The sequence below is a fragment of the Gorilla gorilla genome, chromosome 16 (genome assembly GCF_029281585.2).
Source record: "Gorilla gorilla gorilla isolate KB3781 chromosome 16, NHGRI_mGorGor1-v2.1_pri, whole genome shotgun sequence".
In the NCBI taxonomy this organism is placed as follows: Eukaryota; Metazoa; Chordata; class Mammalia; order Primates; family Hominidae; genus Gorilla; species Gorilla gorilla.
Window position 1 is genome coordinate 90,397,218 of NC_073240.2, and position 18,209 is coordinate 90,415,426.

Below are 18,209 nucleotides of genomic sequence, written 5' to 3' on the forward strand. Positions count from 1 at the left end.
ATGATTTTCCTTTACCTCTTGATCAGCAATGACAGAAGATTTTTTAGGTTTTCCCCTCCACACCCGCTCTCCCCTTCCATGTGCCAGTCATTAAACCAGAAAACTTGCCTGCCAGGTAGGGAGCCAAATACAGAGTGTTCACATGACAATTGAAGCAGACTTTGGTCCTGGCAGGCTCAGTGACTAAGAGAAGGCCCAGGTGCTAGAAGAGAGTGTCGGGGGTGCTACCAACAAAGCCTCTGGCGCTAGAGAGGGCCTTTGCCGGGGTCCCCTTCCCCTGCGCTGTCTTGGTGTCTCCATAGATTTCTCCACAGGTGTTTGAGCTCTGCATGTTAGAGCCTCTGTTTTAATGCAGAGGCCACAGCCTGAGAGCCGGCCCTCTCCACACAAGCACCTCACCCCATGGCTAGAGCCCCCTCCTGGCTGCCTGCCTGCACCCCCACACCGCAGTCACCCTCACTTGCTGTGGTTCTTCCAGGGCCCAGGAAACCTTCATGCAATGGGATCAGTGCCGGCGGTTCTACAACTTCCTCATGGCCGACAACATGAAGAAGATCATCCTCTCGCACAGGTAGGTCACCTTCCGTTCTCTCTCAGGAGACAGACAGTTCCTTCCTGAGCTCATCTGGGAACTGTGAAAAGCCAGGACTCCTGTTCCTTCAGGGGAAAAAAAAAAAAAGGCAGGCGTGGTACAGACTCTCTGCTGCCTGCATTTGTGACTTGATTAGAAACAAACTTGTCTTGGCCAGGCGTGGTGGCTCACGCCTGTAACCCCAGCACTTTGGGAAGCTGAGGCGGGCAGATAGCTTGAGGCCAGGAATTCGAGACCAGCCTGGCCAACATGGCAAAACCCCATCTCTACCAAAAATACAAAAATTAGCTGGGGGTGATGGTGCCGCTGTAATCCCAGCTACTTGGGAGGCTGAGGCAGGAGAGTCACTTGAACCCAGGAGGCAGAGGTTGCAGCGAGCCAAGATTGCGCCAATGCACCCCAGCCTGGGTGACAGAGCGAGACCCTGTCTGAAAAAAAAGAAACCTGTCCCAAGCTACTGAATTTGCCAAATTGCCTTATGCTTTTATAATTCCCAGTAAATCTAAGACAATGAACCACTTCCACACCCTTTTCTCCCAAATTAGAGCAGTCACGAGCTGGCTGTCATTATTGAGGAGACCTTCCCCATAGGATGCTTCTGTGCTTGGGGGATCAGGACTCATTCTTGGCTGGCCCTTGGGCTTCTGACTAAGCAGCAGCGGGACAGGAGGCTCAGGGCATGGTTTCGGCGCCTCCCTGCTCGGAGTGTGAGCCTCTCCTTATTCTTCATGCTCGTCCTGCCTCTCCGCCTCGTAATCCTGTGGTGGGTTAACCTGTCAAGTGCTTAGAGCAGTGCTGTTATGCATAGCACCAGATAAATATTAGCAATGACTTTTTCATTATGATTATTATTATTGCTGACATCTCTGCCTCCTCCCCTACACCTCTCATTCCCTCTAGCTGGACTAGGCTACTTAGAGGTTCCTGTGTCCCCTGGCCTCTGCCACACCACTTACTGCCCTTGCTGAGAATACTCTCCCATTTCTCTGCTGGTGGGAACTCAGCCCATCCTTTAAAGTCCATCTCAATTCTCCTGCTTCTGTGAAGCCAACTCATCCCTGCCCAAGTTGCTTTTCTGTTGCTTCCCCTCTGTAAATCCTACATCTAGAACCAAACTGGAGAGTGTTGGAGGGCTTAGGCATGTGTTGATTGCTCCCAGCACCCGAGACACACCCGTTCGCTCAAAAAAATCTGGGGGATTTTTGCTATCACCCCAGAAAAAGCAATGTGACTAAATGATCAGTTTCTTCTTCTCTTTTTTCCAGTGGCTAAAGCAGGCCACACACCCCAGATTGGGCTTCCTACGGGTGGGCGTTCACATGGCGCCTGAGCAAGGCTGGGCTTGAAGGCCCCATCAGGCTGCCACGTTGCCAGACATGTCCTTGTGTCCTTGTGTCTGGAAGGAGAGCAGAGGGAGACTTATGTCCCCTGTGCTGGCTGGAAAATCAGCTGTTCCCACTTGGCTCATGTTGTTTGAGATTCAGCTGTGTGCTGGGCACTGAGGTGCGTGTAGCTCAGCTGAGTTTGAATGGGTCTGGAGATTGCAGACGTTTTGTAGCCAGAAGGGGTGGATCCAGGCCTCTGACACCAAGTCCAAGTCCTCTGTCTGTGTCTCCACACCTCTGGTGTCGAAAGTGACTCCTCCCAGGAAACATTTGTTTTGCTAAAGGACCCAGTCTTGCTACTAATTAGTCTAGAAGGTTCAAATTATGAGAGTCCTTTGAGTGTACTCTAAGTATTCACATTTTTCAAATTTACTACAGAAAGCCAAACATTTAGAAATTTTAGGTTAACTTTGAATTTGTACATTCTATCCAGTAGGTATATAATCTTCCTAATAGTCTTTTGAAAAAAAAAAAAAAAGAGGTTGTGAATGAGTCGCAGAATACCAAGTTGGCATAATAAATCCTTCCTACCGCAGGGCCGTGCCTCAACAAATTCAGTCCTCTTCCAGCTGTGTGACTGAGAGCCCTTGCTGGGAAGAGAGGTCAGAAATGCACGTTGTGACCCCTACCTCTAATGTCATCCTCTCCAGATGGATTTTTTCTTAATAGAAATGCTGGTTCCACTTGGGGGTTGGGAAAAAAAATGATTGCTCTCCTGAATAGATGTTAGCTTTTATCTAAGACACTAGAGAGCTGTTGGTTTACCCAAATGCTAAAGGAGTTAACCCTTGTCTTCCTCGCTTTTTGTTTGTTTTCCACTCCTTCCTGCACACTGAGTCTTCCTTGTTAAGCGACACAAACAGCTCATTAAGGGGAAGGGTCTCTGCCAAGGGGGACATTGTCAACACCATGTAAGGATGATGCCCCTACGGCTTGGCCCACGGCCCACCACTCACCACAGGGCCCGTCTTGAGCCCCCCTCCCCTGTGCTGAAGGTTTTTTAATATTCAACTAGGTTCAAACCCAGTCTTTAGTTTGTCTGGGTACCCCTGAAAAGGGAAATAAGGTTTTGACATTAACAGCGCCAGCTCATCCTCTGGGACGTTCCAAAGGCTAAAGGTTATATTTCTAACTGACCACGTTGGCTCTCCCTCCTGGCTTGCTGTGGCAAGGAAGCAGGCTATGCCATGGTTGTTCATCCTCCACATCTTAATCTGTTTGCTTTTGTGTTTGCTCTAGGCAAGCTCTTTTTGGAGACCATGTTAAGAAACCCCAGAGCCTGGAAGACACGGACTTGAGCCGGCTCTACACAGCAACATCCCTGATGCAGATTGATGACAACGTGATGAGGTGTGTCCACGCAGGCGGGAGAGGGACGCTCTGGGGCAGGGTGCCAGGCAGGAGGCTGCAGGTCAGCTGTGCCCAGCACTAGTGTTTGCTCTGCCTACTGGAGTGTTAAGGGTGTTTTTCTCCCTTTAAGTAAGTGTCTAGTGCTTAAAAACAGAAGATTTCACAGGAACATTTAAATTTCTAGTTTCTCCTGGAAAATAGGAAAAGGATCCAACCACTCATTCTGCATTCCTACAAAGCATAGTTAGCTTGATTCAAGGAGCTGGGGCGTGCGGGCCCTAGCATGGGCAGTCTTCACCCTACCTGTCCTGCCTCAACACCAGGGCAAGTGTCAGGTGCCACATAAATCTGCATTTCGCAGTGGAGTAAAAGGCAAAAGAAATACTTCTTGTACTTCTCTGTGTCTCTAACAAGAGTAGAAAAACTGGCTGGGGGCAGTGTCTCACGCCTGTAATTCTAGGAGGATTTGGGAGGTCATGGGGGAAAGATCGCTTGAGCCCAGGAGGTTGAAGCTGCAGTGAGCCATGTTCATGCCATTGCACTCCAGCCAGGGTGACACAGCAAGACCCTTCTCAAAATTTAAAAAAAAAAAAAAAAAAGTAGAAAAACAGAAGATAGACCAAGAGGACTATGTGTTTCAAGCAAAATGGACAGAGCCTCTTACTTTGGGGCATGGTGACTCCACTCTGAGTGTGAGACACAAATACTGCCCACTTCATTCATCTACTCTTTATCTGCCTCTCTCCTCCAGGCACCTGAGGTTGCAACCTTGACAGTGGCCTCTTTCCTGGCTCCAGTAGTTTCTGATTGAGGTTAGCCTCAGCTGAAAAAGGAAAAGTTGACCTCTGATCTCATCATTCTCTTTAAATACATGATCCTTTTCATTTAACGATCATTTGAGGCCAGGAACAGTGGCTCATGCCTGTAATTCTAGCACTTGGGGAGGCTGAGGCTGGAGGATCACATGAGGCAAGGAGTTTGAGACCAGCCTGGGCAACATAGCAAGTCCCTGTCTCTACAAAAAAAAAACTGAAAAATAAAAATAGCCGGGCATAGTGGCACACACCTGTAGTCCCAGCTGCTTGGGAGGCTGAGACAGGAGGATCACTTGAGCTCATAAGTTTGAGATTACAGTGAGCTATGGTCCCAACACTGCACTGGAGCCCAGCCTGGGCAACAGAGCAAGGCCCTGTCCCTAAAATATAAAAAATAAATTATTTGATATTTTTAGATGTAGTTTAAAGCAAGCAATTATTCTTCATCTAATAGATAGGCAGATATTGACCTAAGGGTATAGGATCTCTGCCTTGCTTCCTTATGAGATTTTAGTAGCCTTCTTACACCAAGTAACGTTGAAATATGCCTGCTAACAGTTTCTCAAAGGAAATGAAAACTAGGAAATTGCTGGTATGTTCAGAAGGTGAAAAATGAATCTTACCCACCCTCACTTCAGATGAAGTGTGTGACTGTATTGTGGTGTGTGGTAAGAAAAAACAAATTAAATTTCCCATTCATCTCCTAAATTTTTTAAGCCCAGAAGAGAATGTTTCTCAACACTCTCCAAAGTCTTTCCTCTTTAATAGCGTTGGAAAGTGCAGTTTTATGATCATAACCAGTCTTGGTGGCTTCCTCAGAGATCCATCCCAGTAATACTGGAGGGATGGAACAATGCGTTTCCTGCCTGCTGAGACTGCAAACGAACTGATTTCACAAGGACAGGCATCTTAGAGATGATCTCTACACTTGGCCTCCACCCTGTCAAGAGGGCCCTACTAGTCCAGCCTGAGCTTTCCAGGCCATTCCCAGGCAGAGATGTCTAATGAGATCCACAGCTTTGGGGGAGGGAGGATAGCTTAAAGACCCTAGTCAAAACAGGAAGACCCACCATTCAGAAGCCAGAGGCCCTAATCTGTGTCAGAAAGAGGTTTTGAGATCTTCTGGCCTAGGCCTCCTGGTGTCGGAGCTCCAGATTGAACCTTGAGGGGCCTCTGGGAGCACAGAGCAGAGCAGAGCTGCGGCCCCTCATTCATGCTGAGCACTGAAGGTTTTGTTACATGCCAGTTTATCTCTATTGCTCTGTAGTCAGAGATATGGAGCAGTAGTCAGAGATAAAGGGACAGAATTGGTAACTTTGAATGACAGTCTCATTTCTGTTACCTAATACATATTTTATTCCAATTCACAGTGGTCCTGTTACTCCACTAAGAACTCTGTTAAAAGGAAAGTTCCAGTAAATGTCCTTGAATTTCAGTTTCTCCATATCTATAGTGACATCTGGTTTTATACTGCCACAAGAGATGTAACATACACTGATAATTACTATAGATAACAATTACTACAGGGTAATTACTCTGGGTCGGTCATGATGCTAGTAAGCACTTTAACATCATAAGTCTCACAGTTCCATTGAGGAAGGCCCTGTCTTCAGATTCGTTTTATACAGGAGAAGCTGAGGCTCAGATAAGTTGAACCATTTGCCCAAGGTCACATAGCCAGTAAATAACCGAAGCAGGATTTGAACCCCAATGCCAAAGCCAGTGCTCTTAACCCTGAACCTTGCTACCTGCGTACATTTCATTGATATGATGAGTTAGTGCAGGATCTGGAACAGTCATAAAATCAGCTCAGCATTCAGGCCTAGCTCCTGCCTCTGTCTACCAATGCCACAAGTTAGCGTGAGGAACTGGAGCCATCATCGGCTCAGCATTCTGATCTTAAGACCAATATTTTGTCCTTTTTCTGTTTTTCTTTTTCTGGTGTGTTGCAGGAAGTTTCATGGCTATAACTCCCTGAAGGAATACTATGAGGAGGAAAGTTGCATGCGGTACCTGCACAGGGTGAGTGGCCATCACTGGCTCAGAATTAGCATTGCTCCATCCAGCCTCGCACACAATACCACAAATATCTCTCCTAAATTTTCCTGGTGGAAGCTCAGCTGGAATCTGGCTCCAAACGCTCTTTTAGCTTGGATTTGTTTATTGAACCGACTCTCTCCCTCTGTAACTGCCATACATTAATCCCAGAGCTGCCCCTTAGACTGGTGTGCTCCCATGTCTGTGTGAGGGCCTTTAAAATTGCTCCAACACCCACTTTTTTCTTAGTCTTCCTTTGACAGTATAATCCTGTCTGGTTTCTGCCAGATCAATGAGATCTGTCTAGATTTCTTACCATCCGGGACCCTCTTTTGGCCATTCTGTATTTTGTTACCATAGTGCCTAAGACTGAGCTCAAAATTCCTGCCATGATCTGGTAAGCACAGAGTAAAACTGATGTGTTTCTCTATCAAAGTAATGATGAGCATGTCTATTTTTTTCTTTTTTTTTTTTTTTTGAGATGGAGTCTCGCTCTGTCGCCCAGGCTGGAGTGCAGTGGCGCAATCTCTGCTCACTGCAAGCTCCACCTCCCAGGTTCAAGCGATTCTCCTGCCTCAGCCTCCTGAGTAGCTGGGATTACAGGCGTGTGCCACCACGCCTGGCTAATTTTTGTATTTTTAGTAGAGATGGGGTTTCACCATGTTGGTCAGGCTGGTCTCCAACTCCTCACCTCGTGATCTGCCTGCCTCAGCCTCCCAAAATGCTGGGATTACAGGCGTGAGCCACCGTGCCCAGCTGAGCATGTCTGTTGATAAGGTAGACTTGTTTGTATTAATGCAACTTTTAGCAGCTACAATAAACTTTGTGTGATTAAGTTTGTGGCCAACCAAAATCTCCATATGTTTGTTTTACCTGAATGACCAACAAGCCAGTCCCTCTCATTCTGTCTTTGCACAATTTATTGCCCTATTTATCCAAACACAGGACTTCCCATTTATCCTTCTCAATGTCCACCTGTAGGTTTGGCCCATCATTCCCCTGGCTAAAGCAGATCACTGGAAACTGTAGTTGTGCTGTCTTATCAGCCATCCCTCCTAGTTTAGCATCATCAGGCTTTTTGATGTCGTCATTTAAGCCATTGTAGGAATGTTGAGCTGTCTAGAGCCAACATCAGAGACCTACAGGATACCACAATCATTCACTGCCTCATTATGGCTGTTCAATGACATCTGAGTCTCCCTATCAGTACCATCTCCACTAAAATGAAAAAGAAGGCTATTGGCTGTTTTAGTAAAGTGGATGTTGAATGCAACCCTGCCAACGGTTTTCCAATATCCACCAGCCTGTTCCTGTTTTCAACCTTCAGATTCTTTTTCTTTTCTTTTTTTTTTTAAAGAGACAGGGTCTTGCTCTGTTTCCCAGGCTAGAGTGCGGTGGCGTGATCATAGTTCACCACAGCTCTGAAATCCTGGCCTCAAGTGATCCTCCTGCCTCAGCTTCCTGAGTAGCTAGAACTATAGGCATAAGCCATAAACCTGACCTAGATTATTTTGATTTGTTCTATTTTTGTTTTTGTGTTTGTTTTAACAAATAGAGACTGGGCTGTGGGTCTCACTATGTTTCCCAAACTGGTCTCAAACTTGTGGGCTCAAGCAGTCCTCCCACCTCAGCCTCCCAAAGTTCTGGGATTACAGGCACGAACCACTGTGCCCAGCCTTGGCCTAGATTCCTGTAGAATCTCATTTGTCTGGTATGGAGTGCACTTCATTTTCCCCTCCCATGATATAAACTGAATGAATATGTACATAATTCATTGCAAAGTCATTTCCTAAAAGGCGTGGCTAATCTGAAACACTTGATGATTATCAGGAAGCTTTGCTTCTACACACTCCTGCTTTCAGGGCAGTAATCACAATGGCAGATGTAACTCATCACACTGCCAGAGAATACAAGGCATCCTTCCTGTACCTGTTCAGCAAGCTGAGCTGTGACCCTCTTCCCTTTGCTTCAAAAACATGTCCAGCAGTGAGTTTGAGCCTTGAATCGATGGGGTCTGAAAATGGGAATCAGTAGTTTAATTCTGCTTTCTGTTCTTGTTGCAGATTTATGTTCCTCTCATGCTGGTTAATGCAGCTGACGATCCGTTGGTGCATGAAAGTCTTCTAACCATTCCAAAATCTCTTTCAGGTAAGTGTTTCTTCCTGCTGCCCTCTCAACAGCTCAGCAAATTGCCACAGTAAATTCTGTCACCTTCACCATGCTGTCATCTCCTGGAGACCACCCTCTTTAGGGAAAGACATCTCATAGCAGTCAGTGTTCTTATTCTGTGTAGCCTGATAGTCCTCGGGCTGTGATGGGGCTTGGGCATCAGGCCCCCCTCGTGTTCCTCCCAGGGCATGAGACAGGACCACCATGTATATCCATAGCCAGTAGGGCTTTGGGGAGTCACCTGAGGTTCCATGAGATTATCTCAGGGTTAGGGTTCCCCTAAGTTTGAAAGTTTGACATAAAGAGATATTTAGATTTAAAATTCGAGACTAGGTGTGTTGGCTCACACCTGTAATCCTAGCACTTTGTGAGGCTGCAATGGGCGGATCACTTGAGGCCAGGAATTCAACACGAGCCTGGGCAATATAATAAGACCCTATCTCCACAACAAACTTAAAAATTAGTTGGGCATGGGGAGGCTGAGGCAGGAGAATGGTGTGAACCCGGGAGGCGGAGCTTGCAGTGAGCCGAGATCACACCACTGCACTCTAGCCTGGGTGACAGAGTGAGACTCCGTCTCAAAAAAAAAAAAAAAAAAAAAAAAAATTAGCTGGGCATGGTGGCACATACCTGTAGTCCTAGCTACTCAGGAGGCTGAGGCAGGAAGATCACTTGAGTCCAGGAGTTCGAGGCTGCAGCAAGCTATGATTGTGCCACTGCACTCCAGCCTGGGCAACAGAGCAAGATTCTGTCTCTAAAAATAAATAAATAGTAAAAAATAAAATAAAATTTGACTTGAAAAGCAAAACAAAAAATCCGGTTCTGCTACCTCTTGTGACAGCCTCTCCATCTGCTTGAAACATACAAATAGAAGCAACTGGGCCAAGTGTGGTGGCTCATGCCTATAAATCCCAGCACTTTGGGAGGCTGAGGTAGGTGGATCACTTGAGGTCAGGAGTTTGAGATCAGTCTGGCCAACATGGTGAAACCCCATCTCTACTAAAAATACAAAAATTAGCCGGGCATGGTGGTACATGCTACTGGAGAGGCTGAGGCATGAGAATTGCTTGAACCCGGGAGTGGAGGTTGCAGTGAGCTGAGACTCTGTCCCAAAAAAATAAAAAATAAAGTCAAGCTCTAGGTTATTATTTCTCAGGATGGCCACTTAGCACGTGGCGTTGAGAGCTTGGGCATCTTTTAACACAACGTGCAGCTTTAAGGATCTTGAAGATAAATGTCTGTAGTGAAAACTCATTGACTCCATTGAATTCTCCTCGTTCTCTAGTAAAAATACTGTAAATGCCATGAATCGCTACTCAGAGCCTGGCCCCCACCACTACCATGGGCATCACCTGGGAACTTTTTAAAAATGCAGAATCTCAGCTCCCACTTCAGGCTTATTAAATCAAAATCCGCATTTTAATAAGATATCCTAAGTGATTTTGATGCACAAAGTTAGGAAACACATTGAATCACCTGGGGAGCTTAAGCAATACCAACACTTGGGAATTCCCTTCCCTCACTCCTCTCCCACCTCCCACCCCCAGAGATTCTGATTTAATCCATCTGGGCCAGCCTGGGGTTAAGGAGCTTTAAGAACTCCACAACTGATTCTAATATGCAGCCAAGTTTGAGAACCCTTTAGAGTTCTAAGGCTTTCTTCAGCTGGTGCCCATTCAGCTCCAAAGCCAAGCTGTATTCTAAAACCTGCTAGATGCCACTGTCTTGCCTGCCCCCTCTTTGGTGAACAAGGCAGAGTGAGTAGAGGTTGGATGCCCACTTAGGTGACCCTGCGGGGACAGCCAGGCTACCCTAGCCAGCTCACCTCTGCACCTCCTGTCCTGGAGCAAACTAGAGAACAGTAACTCACTCAGCTGCGTTTCCCCTGCAGAGAAACGAGAGAACGTCATGTTTGTGCTGCCTCTGCATGGGGGCCACTTGGGCTTCTTTGAGGGCTCTGTGCTGTTCCCCGAGCCCCTGACATGGATGGATAAGCTGGTGGTGGAGTACGCCAACGCCATTTGCCAATGGGAGCGTAACAAGTCGCAGTGCTCTGACACGGAGCAGGTGGAGGCCGACCTGGAGTGAGGCCTCCGGACTCTGGCACGCTCCAGCAGCCCTCCTCTGGAAGCTGCGTCCCCTCACCCCCTGTTTCAGGTCTCGCATCTCCCTCAGTGACCTGGATCTGACCTCACACCATCAGCAGGGGGCACCCACCATGCACACCTGTCTCGGAGTAGGCAGCTCTTCCTGGGAGCTCCAGGCTATTTTTGTGCTTAGTTACTGGTTTTCTCCATTGCATTGTTAGTCATGGTGACAAGTGACAGAGTTCTTGCCCTCTGTCCAGTTTCAGCATCTGGTTGCTTTTAAGCCAAGTACATCTAGTTTCCCTATTAAAAATGTGTCTGAATAGCGATTTTGCTTTGCCACCAAAAGGCTTTTCCCTGAGAACAGTGAAGGATGTATGTCATTTTGTGGTGGTTGTATGTGTCCTTACATAGACCTTAAAAAGAGCTCACCCTTCCAGGCCAATGCTGAAGACACAGCTCAGCTTGGGAGCCTGAGAACCCGGGCTTCCCAGGCCAGAGTGTGGCTTCTTAAACGGCAAAGGAAATTCCTTTGAGTCACAAGCCAAGTTTTCACCCTGTCTCCTAAGACCATTTCCCTACACTTTGCTGCTGCTGAGAGTTACGTGGGGCACTTGTTAAAAATTCAGCCTCCCAGGTCCCTCCCCTCGGAGAGGCTGATTCACTGGGTCTGGGAAGGAGCCTGGGGATTTTAATTTTTGACAAGTGCCCCAGATGATTCTCATCACCAAGCAAATTTTGGAAATGCTGTTGAACAGCGCCCTTAAATTGGAAACATCTTTGTAGCTCGTTTTATTGAAATTCATAATCAGGGGTGTCCTCTAGCTCCCACGGTCTCCAGAGCAGCAAGGCCGGCTATGGAGCTGCCATCGTGTGACCACAGTGTGATGTCTCAGAAGGGCTCTGGGTGGGCTGAGCATCTGGGCTGTGCCCTGGCTCTGCTTTTCACCCTGGACAAAGTCGCTGTGGACTTCAATTTCTTCACCTCTAAAATGGGGGACTTGGACCAGGTAGATTGCTGAGCTCACTACCAGGTTCAAAGTTCAATGACAAACTCAGTTTACTGAGGTTTGAGAGAACATCCCTCCAGGGGACCCTGGGAGCTGCTCTCCCAGTCTAAGCATGTAGATATCATCGTTTGCCTTTTGTGTGGGTGTGTCCCTTATTTGATAAAAAGATGTTTTGAGTTGTTTTTTTTTTAAGCACGCACTTGTAATTTTAGTTTTTAAACCCAAGTCCCTCTAACTTTGCCTTTGATACCAAACAGTTCAAAAGTTGGATCTGAGTTTGGAGAAAGATATTTCCAACCTAAGTGGGTATTATTTTGAAACCAGATTTTTAATTTAATAGCCTATATTTGTAGTCTGTTGGATAGGTGTTTCCAAAGTGTGTCTTCTCAAGTGAAAACACAACTCTAGGTTTCAAGTACTCCTTTTCTCCGATCCTGTGGTACTTGAATATCTAAAAACCCTGCACTTTGAACAATCAGCAGTTGCTATCTGGAACTAAACAGAACTATGAGTAAAATTGCCTGGATACTTTAAAAAGATATTTTTCCTCCTTCATCTCCTTTGACTCCAGGACAGACTGGAATATAAGTAGTGGGTCTGCATGGATGTTTCAGGGATCAAAGGAGCCACCTGGGCACCAGAATGCCAACCCTCAGGGCCACAGGTGGGTGTGGTTTGGGCACAGGTCCAAGTGACTGACGGGACCCGTGGGCATGGGTCCAGGTCTGTAACCTGAAGAAGTTGTTTTCTGACAATCACCAAATCATCCGAATAACATCAAAAGCAGCCCTTATCTCAGAAGACTGAGATTTCTGTGGTCTCAACTTCGCTTTGGTATAATTTCTGGCACTCACCAGCGTCTATCATTATGACTTTCCCCCCAGTGTATTATTTCTCTAATAAGTTTCCTTTTCACGTTCTTTTAGCACAGACTGGCACTTTACCCGCTCAATTTGGAAGTTAGTCCCTCTCCTCTGTTACTTTTCCCTTCCCCCAACTACAGCTGTGATCTAGAAGATTCATAGTCATATTTCTGCTACTACTACCTTCATTTCTCAAGACTTTTTATGAGAATAGGTAAACCAAGCAATAACTTCCTAGGATTGAATCACCACCCCAGAAGAGCGAGAGGCTCCTTTCATATGCCTGAGGCGACACCCCTTAACCTGTTCTGACAAAATAGTGGCTGGCCCATGTACCAGCTCCATTCAGAAATTCAGGAAGAGAAAAGACAGCCCTGTTGTCACACAAACCGGTGTGGGGGAGGCTGGAGCCTGGTCTGCACGGCAGTCCTGGTGGCCCCTGTGGAGGACAGGCAGGGCTGGCAGCATAGCCTTTGTTGCCACACAACCGGAATTTGTTCCCCCAGGACTGTGGGAGCCAGTGTCCCAGCTGAAATCTTTTTAGTGTGTGGCTCTGAATGGCACTCACATTCCATTTTGGCTCATATGAAACTAACTGAAGCCCTTTGTTCAAGCTTCAGGCTCTTAGGCATGGAAATGAGAATGTGACTGTGGCTGTCTTACAGGAAAATTCTTGTTTGTCCCTGAATGAGAGCACAGAGGCATTGAATTTACAGAGCTGCAAACTTGCCTGATAAATGAGGGAGTGGCAGTTTATAGATAGGTCATCTTTTTTCCTTCCTCCAGGTGTCCTTGCCTTTCTTCCCAAAGTCATTCATTTCTGATGACTATATGAATCCCCCTCTTGCTAGTAAGGTTCTATTTGGGCTAAAACAAGGCTGAATTTTTAAAGAGTATTTGAATATATTTCAGAATCAAATTGAGGCTATAAATTGCATCAATCTGGACAATTCCATTGCAGGAATAATATGTTAAAAACCAATGGGGAGAAGCACCCACATCTCTCCTGTAGCACTCCGTGTCTCATAAGCAATTTGAAGACACTTACAAGTAACGGATTCCAGTCAAATTAGGATTAACTGACTCAAAAAATGGTGTCAAGTTTCTTTAATGTTTTTATGTTAGAAGTGAGTTTAACAGACTTGAAGAAAACTGTTATCTTTTCCTGCTGTGAGTTTACACAAATGATTCCAGAGCAGAATGAAAGCAGAAAGCTGTTTGTTACAATATTCTTTTAACCTCTCTGCAGCATTTTACACTTACTGGGAACCTTATGAGTCACCGTAAGAGTGGAAATATACCTGAGTTCTTGTCCTAATGGTCTCTAATTCACACTGGATCGTGGGCAAATCACCTCACCTCTCTGAGCCTGTTCCCTCCTCTTAGACCGTCTCTAAGGCCACTTCCTCTATTTACACGTCATTTGCTGGAACATTGCTGAACATCTGCGTGAACTTGGCTTCTCCAGCCCTTGCAGGTGGAAACAGCTATGTCGAGGCTCAAGGCTCACGCTGAGGAGACTTGGAGGGAGGGGGCTTCTGCGTTAAGCTTTCCTGGTGAAGACCCTTGATCTTGTCCAAAGCCCTGTGTCTTTGACTGGCTTCTCTTCAGAGTCCCCATTGTCATCGTAAGATCCTTGCTGTTCCGAGGGTGGTCTTGTGACTGTGGCAGGTGCTGGCCGCTGGAATGAGGAGCCTATCTCCATCCTCCAGTGCGACTCAGGCAGAGCATTGAGAATTCCCAGGGCAGAAATCCTTCCTGCTCAGGCTTTCATTCTAAAACTACAGTCTTCATTAAAGCTGAACTTTCTGGGTAGCTGAGCTTATATGCCCGGCATCTGAATGAGAGCTCTCTTTGTAACTGTGTGACTTGAGATCTATTTTGCCAGCTCCTGGGAAACAATACATGTGTTCTTGTTTGTGTTTGCTCAGCAAGCAGATGTCTGAGATGTAAGAAGCTTTTCTTTTCCTGTGGCGTTGATTCTGACTTAGAGCTGAAGTAAAGATCACTGAAACATCACGTCAAGTTGAAGTCACTCATAGGTCTTTGTCCTTTAGGCAGGACAGGAGAGTCATTAAGAAGCATTTCACTGTAGCATTCTATCACAGTATCATCTGGAATTGTTTTCTTTGCCCAGAAAGCCTTAACTTGCCTCTAGAGAATCCCTGGTATTACAACGATATTGCAGCATTAGAACTCCAACTCTTCTGCTGTGGAAGTTTGAAGCGAAGCTGCAGCAAAACCAGAGAATTTCCTCAAGTGGCCTGTAGGCTCCTTGTTATCTTATGCCCCCACCCCTCCCTCAACAGTATGAGTGATCCAGAACTGGCCCAAACACCTCAGCTCTGGTCCCTTTTTGCCCTTCTTGGCCTTACTCTGTTGTTCAAAGCCACTTTGGATTGCTTGGATGCTTCGAACAGCCATGAAAAGTAGCCTGCCTGTGGCATTTAGAGGCCAAGCAACTGACAGAAAGGGTTTCTTCTACCTCTGTTATCTAAGCAGAGGGAAGTAAACCTCTCACCGCCCTCCACCCCTCACTGCCCCCGATTACACTAGAATTGCTTTTGCCAAATTGTAGTTGAAGCTAAGGAACGGGAATCTGGCCCCTGCTGGGAGAGGGAACTGGAATGCCACACAAGGCAAGGCCTGCTTCCTTCCTTCCCGTCTCTGCTGCTGCTGCCTCGGAGCGCTGCAGCCCAGGCTTCCTCCCACAGTGGCCCTTGGAAGCAGGCCGCAGAGTAGACAGCTGCTCCTTTTGGAAGAGTCAGTGCCCCGTGTTTTCTGAACTGTTTTTCCTAGCATGTATGTGGGTAGAGCTTTCATGCATCTCTAGTAATAATAAGCTGAAATTACTTTTTTTTAATTCTCCAATTTAAAACTTTTAATTAAAAAGTAAATTTTAATGTCGAAAATGCAAACTTGGGGAGGGCAGAAAGATCACACACAAGGCTGTCACTTCATACTTGGAGGATTGCACAGCAGCCGGGCAGAGGCGCTCCTCACTTCCCAGACAGGGCAGTGGCCGGGCAGAGGCACTCCTCACTTCCCAGACAGGGTAGCAGCCGGGCAGAGGCACTCCTCACTTCCCAGATGGGGCGGCGGGCAGCAGAAACGCACCTCACTTCCCAGACAGTGCGGCAGCCAGGCACAGGCACACCTCACTTCCCAGATGGTGGGTGACCAGGCAGAGGTGCTCCTCACTTCCCAGAAGGTACAGTGGCCGGACAGAGACGCTCCTCGCTTCCCAGAGGGTGGGCAGCCAGGCAGACGCACCCCTCACTTCCCAGACAGTTGGGCGGCCAGGCAAGCGCTCCTCACTTCCCAGATGGGGCGGCTCCTGGGAAGAGGGGCTCCTCACTTTCCAGAACAATTCTTTATGAATGTGATAAAGGACTGAAGTGCAACTGAAAGCTGCTGGTGATGATCTGGTAATATACAATTTGTCCAGTAGCCAAACAGTTTGTTTTTATTGTGTTTTCTAACCATAAGAGATCATTAAAGGCAAAGCCTGTATGACGCTGTACACACACAAAAAAATGGTCACCGCAGGCCATACTACCAATGAAATGGTAGGTAAACAAATCTTCTGGTCAAGAGAAAAAAAAAAAAGAAATAGCACTCTGCATGCTTTGCTCTACGCGATGAATTTCCCTAGAAAGAATCCAATGAAGGCCGGGCATAGTGGCTCACTCCTGTAATCCCAGCACTTTGGAGGCCGAGGCGGGTAGATCACCTGAGGTTAGGAGTTCAAGACCAGCCTGGCCAACATGGTGAAACCCCTTCTCTACTAAAAATGCAAAAATTAGCTGGGTGTGGTGGCGGGTGCCTGTAATCCCAGCTACTCGGGAGGCTGAGGTGGGAGAATCACTTAAACCCAGGAGACGGAGGTTGCAGTGAGCCGAGATCATGCCACTGCACTCCAGCCTGGGCAACAAGAGTGAGACTCCGTCTCCAAAAAAAGAAAAGGAATCCAGTGAAAATGGCTGCAATTACAACAAGAAGTGAAGGAAGAAGACTGGTGACATCTCTGAAGGATGCAGTTGAGGTTGATCCAGGTTTATCCGAATGTGCTGCCTTTCTGAGCCTTAAACCTTCATCTCTCAGGTGTTGATTTTCTTCTGATAGCTTCATCATTTCTCCCTGAAGTCTTTTACACTCTTCTGTTAGTTTCCTTGTTTCAGCGTCATGAAGTGAAACACTGTGTGGTTGTGGCGTGGGCCCGTCCTGCTTAGATGTATTCAGTGGGACAGCTTTGCTGGGTTCCATGTCATTCAATTTATCATTTTCATTGGGGATCTCCATTTGGAATCCATTAATTCTTGAGGCTTTGCCTCATTCCACACAGCTTCCATATCTGAAGTGTTTAGTGGAGCAAAAATTGTACCATAAACTTGTGTTTACTCTTTTCATTCGGATCATAGTCAAAGGGCTGTAGCATTACTGAAACAGTCACAGTTGACCCTGGGTCAATAATTCCACTGTTGGGCCTCACACAGTACCGGTGAGGCACGGTAGTCTTCACTTTGAAACACACTTTTCTATCCGATGGATTTCGCAATTTAAGATTTGTAGTGACTACATCTGTGAAGGGGCCTTTGAATTTGAGGTCTATGGGCGGGTCGAGGACCACGATCTGCTCGTGCTTCGCCGTGGCCCTGGAGGCGGACGCCATTGGAGAGACAGCGCAGAGCAGGGGGCGGCTTGCTCGCTGGGGGCGGGGGCAATGGCGAGGGGGGAGGGGGAGCGAGTTTGCGTCTCTCCTTTTCCTGGTTAGACTCTGTTCAACCACATTCTTATGTTGGCAGATCTGCTTCCAGATTGATTTTTAGAGCACCATCACTTTCACATTCCTGATTCTGATTTTGTTTTGTTTCGTTTGGGTTTTCTGAAACTTAAAATGCTGCCCTGAAAATACTATATTTTTGAGTTTGTGTTCTGAAAGCCTCCGTGCTGCTGGATCTTTGGGGGGAAATACAGGATCCTTCAGCACTGACGTGTTTAAGATTTGCAACTAGCAATGCAATTTTTTCTAAATATGGGGATATTTACCTTTATTAAGAAATTATACTAAACATCGATGTCCTTGATCATTTTTTGTTCTCATATTACTTTTGATTCTACTATGATTGCGTGGTGGTGAACAAAGATCATTACAAACAAAAACTGTAATTTTGTTATATTTGATTCAATGGAATTTACTTAAAAAATAAAGACTAAAAATGTGGTGTGGCTATGTGTCCTTTGTATAGTGGCAGTTTTCCGTCTGAAAGGATTCTTCCTGTGTCTTCACCAAAGTATGAGATTAATGGAAATACACAAAACCCCATTTCTGCACCACAATTGATGTTAGTCCATCCTTGCAAACAAATACCAAAACCGTGACCAGGCCACAAGTGTCTTCACAACCCCATCTTCTCCAGGCAAGAAAGCCAAGAACTAAAATAAGTGAAGTATCTCTTTTCTACTTTTTTTATTTTTTAGAGAGAGGTTCTTGCTCTGTGGCCCAGGCTGGAGTGCAGTGGCATGATCACAGCTCACTGCAGCCTTGACCTCTTGGGCTCAAGCAATCCTCCTGCCTCAGCCTACCAAGTAGCTGGGACTACAGGGACTTGCCACTGCACCTGGCTAATTTTTTAGTTTTTAGTTTTTTGCTATGTTGCCCAGGCTGGTCTCAAACTTGAGTTCAAGTAGTCCTCCTGTCTTGGCCTACCAAAGTGTTGGGATTACAGTTGTAAGCCACCATGCCCAGCCTCAGTGTTTTAATCACTTCTTAAAGTGAATCATGAAGACAAAATACAAGGCAAGGTGTAAATGGTGCTTGCCGTGTGTGATTTGTATGCTTTTCCAATGATGTTCTTTGAAAAGAACAGGTGAGGCCGGGTGTGGTGCCTCACGCCTGTA

At 46.5% G+C, this 18,209-nt stretch overlaps 1 protein-coding gene and 1 pseudogene across 2 annotated transcripts in view; one reads left to right on the plus strand and one right to left on the minus strand.

Annotated features, from left to right (window-relative positions):
* The window catches only part of ABHD2 (abhydrolase domain containing 2, acylglycerol lipase), a 113,880-nt gene extending 96,348 nt beyond the window's left edge, over positions 1–17,532 (plus strand). For both annotated transcript variants that reach the window (XM_004056731.5, XM_019010970.4), the window contains 5 exons: positions 479–571; positions 3,217–3,327; positions 6,095–6,164; positions 8,243–8,327; positions 10,240–17,532. In XM_004056731.5, coding sequence (XP_004056779.3) covers positions 479–571; positions 3,217–3,327; positions 6,095–6,164; positions 8,243–8,327; positions 10,240–10,436 — 556 coding nt within the window. In that variant the 3' untranslated portion in view covers positions 10,437–17,532. The remainder of the gene's footprint in view (positions 1–478; positions 572–3,216; positions 3,328–6,094; positions 6,165–8,242; positions 8,328–10,239) is intronic.
* On the minus strand, positions 16,173–16,980 carry LOC109023487 (vesicle-associated membrane protein-associated protein A-like; annotated as a pseudogene).
* Positions 17,533–18,209: the final 677 nt, after the last annotated feature.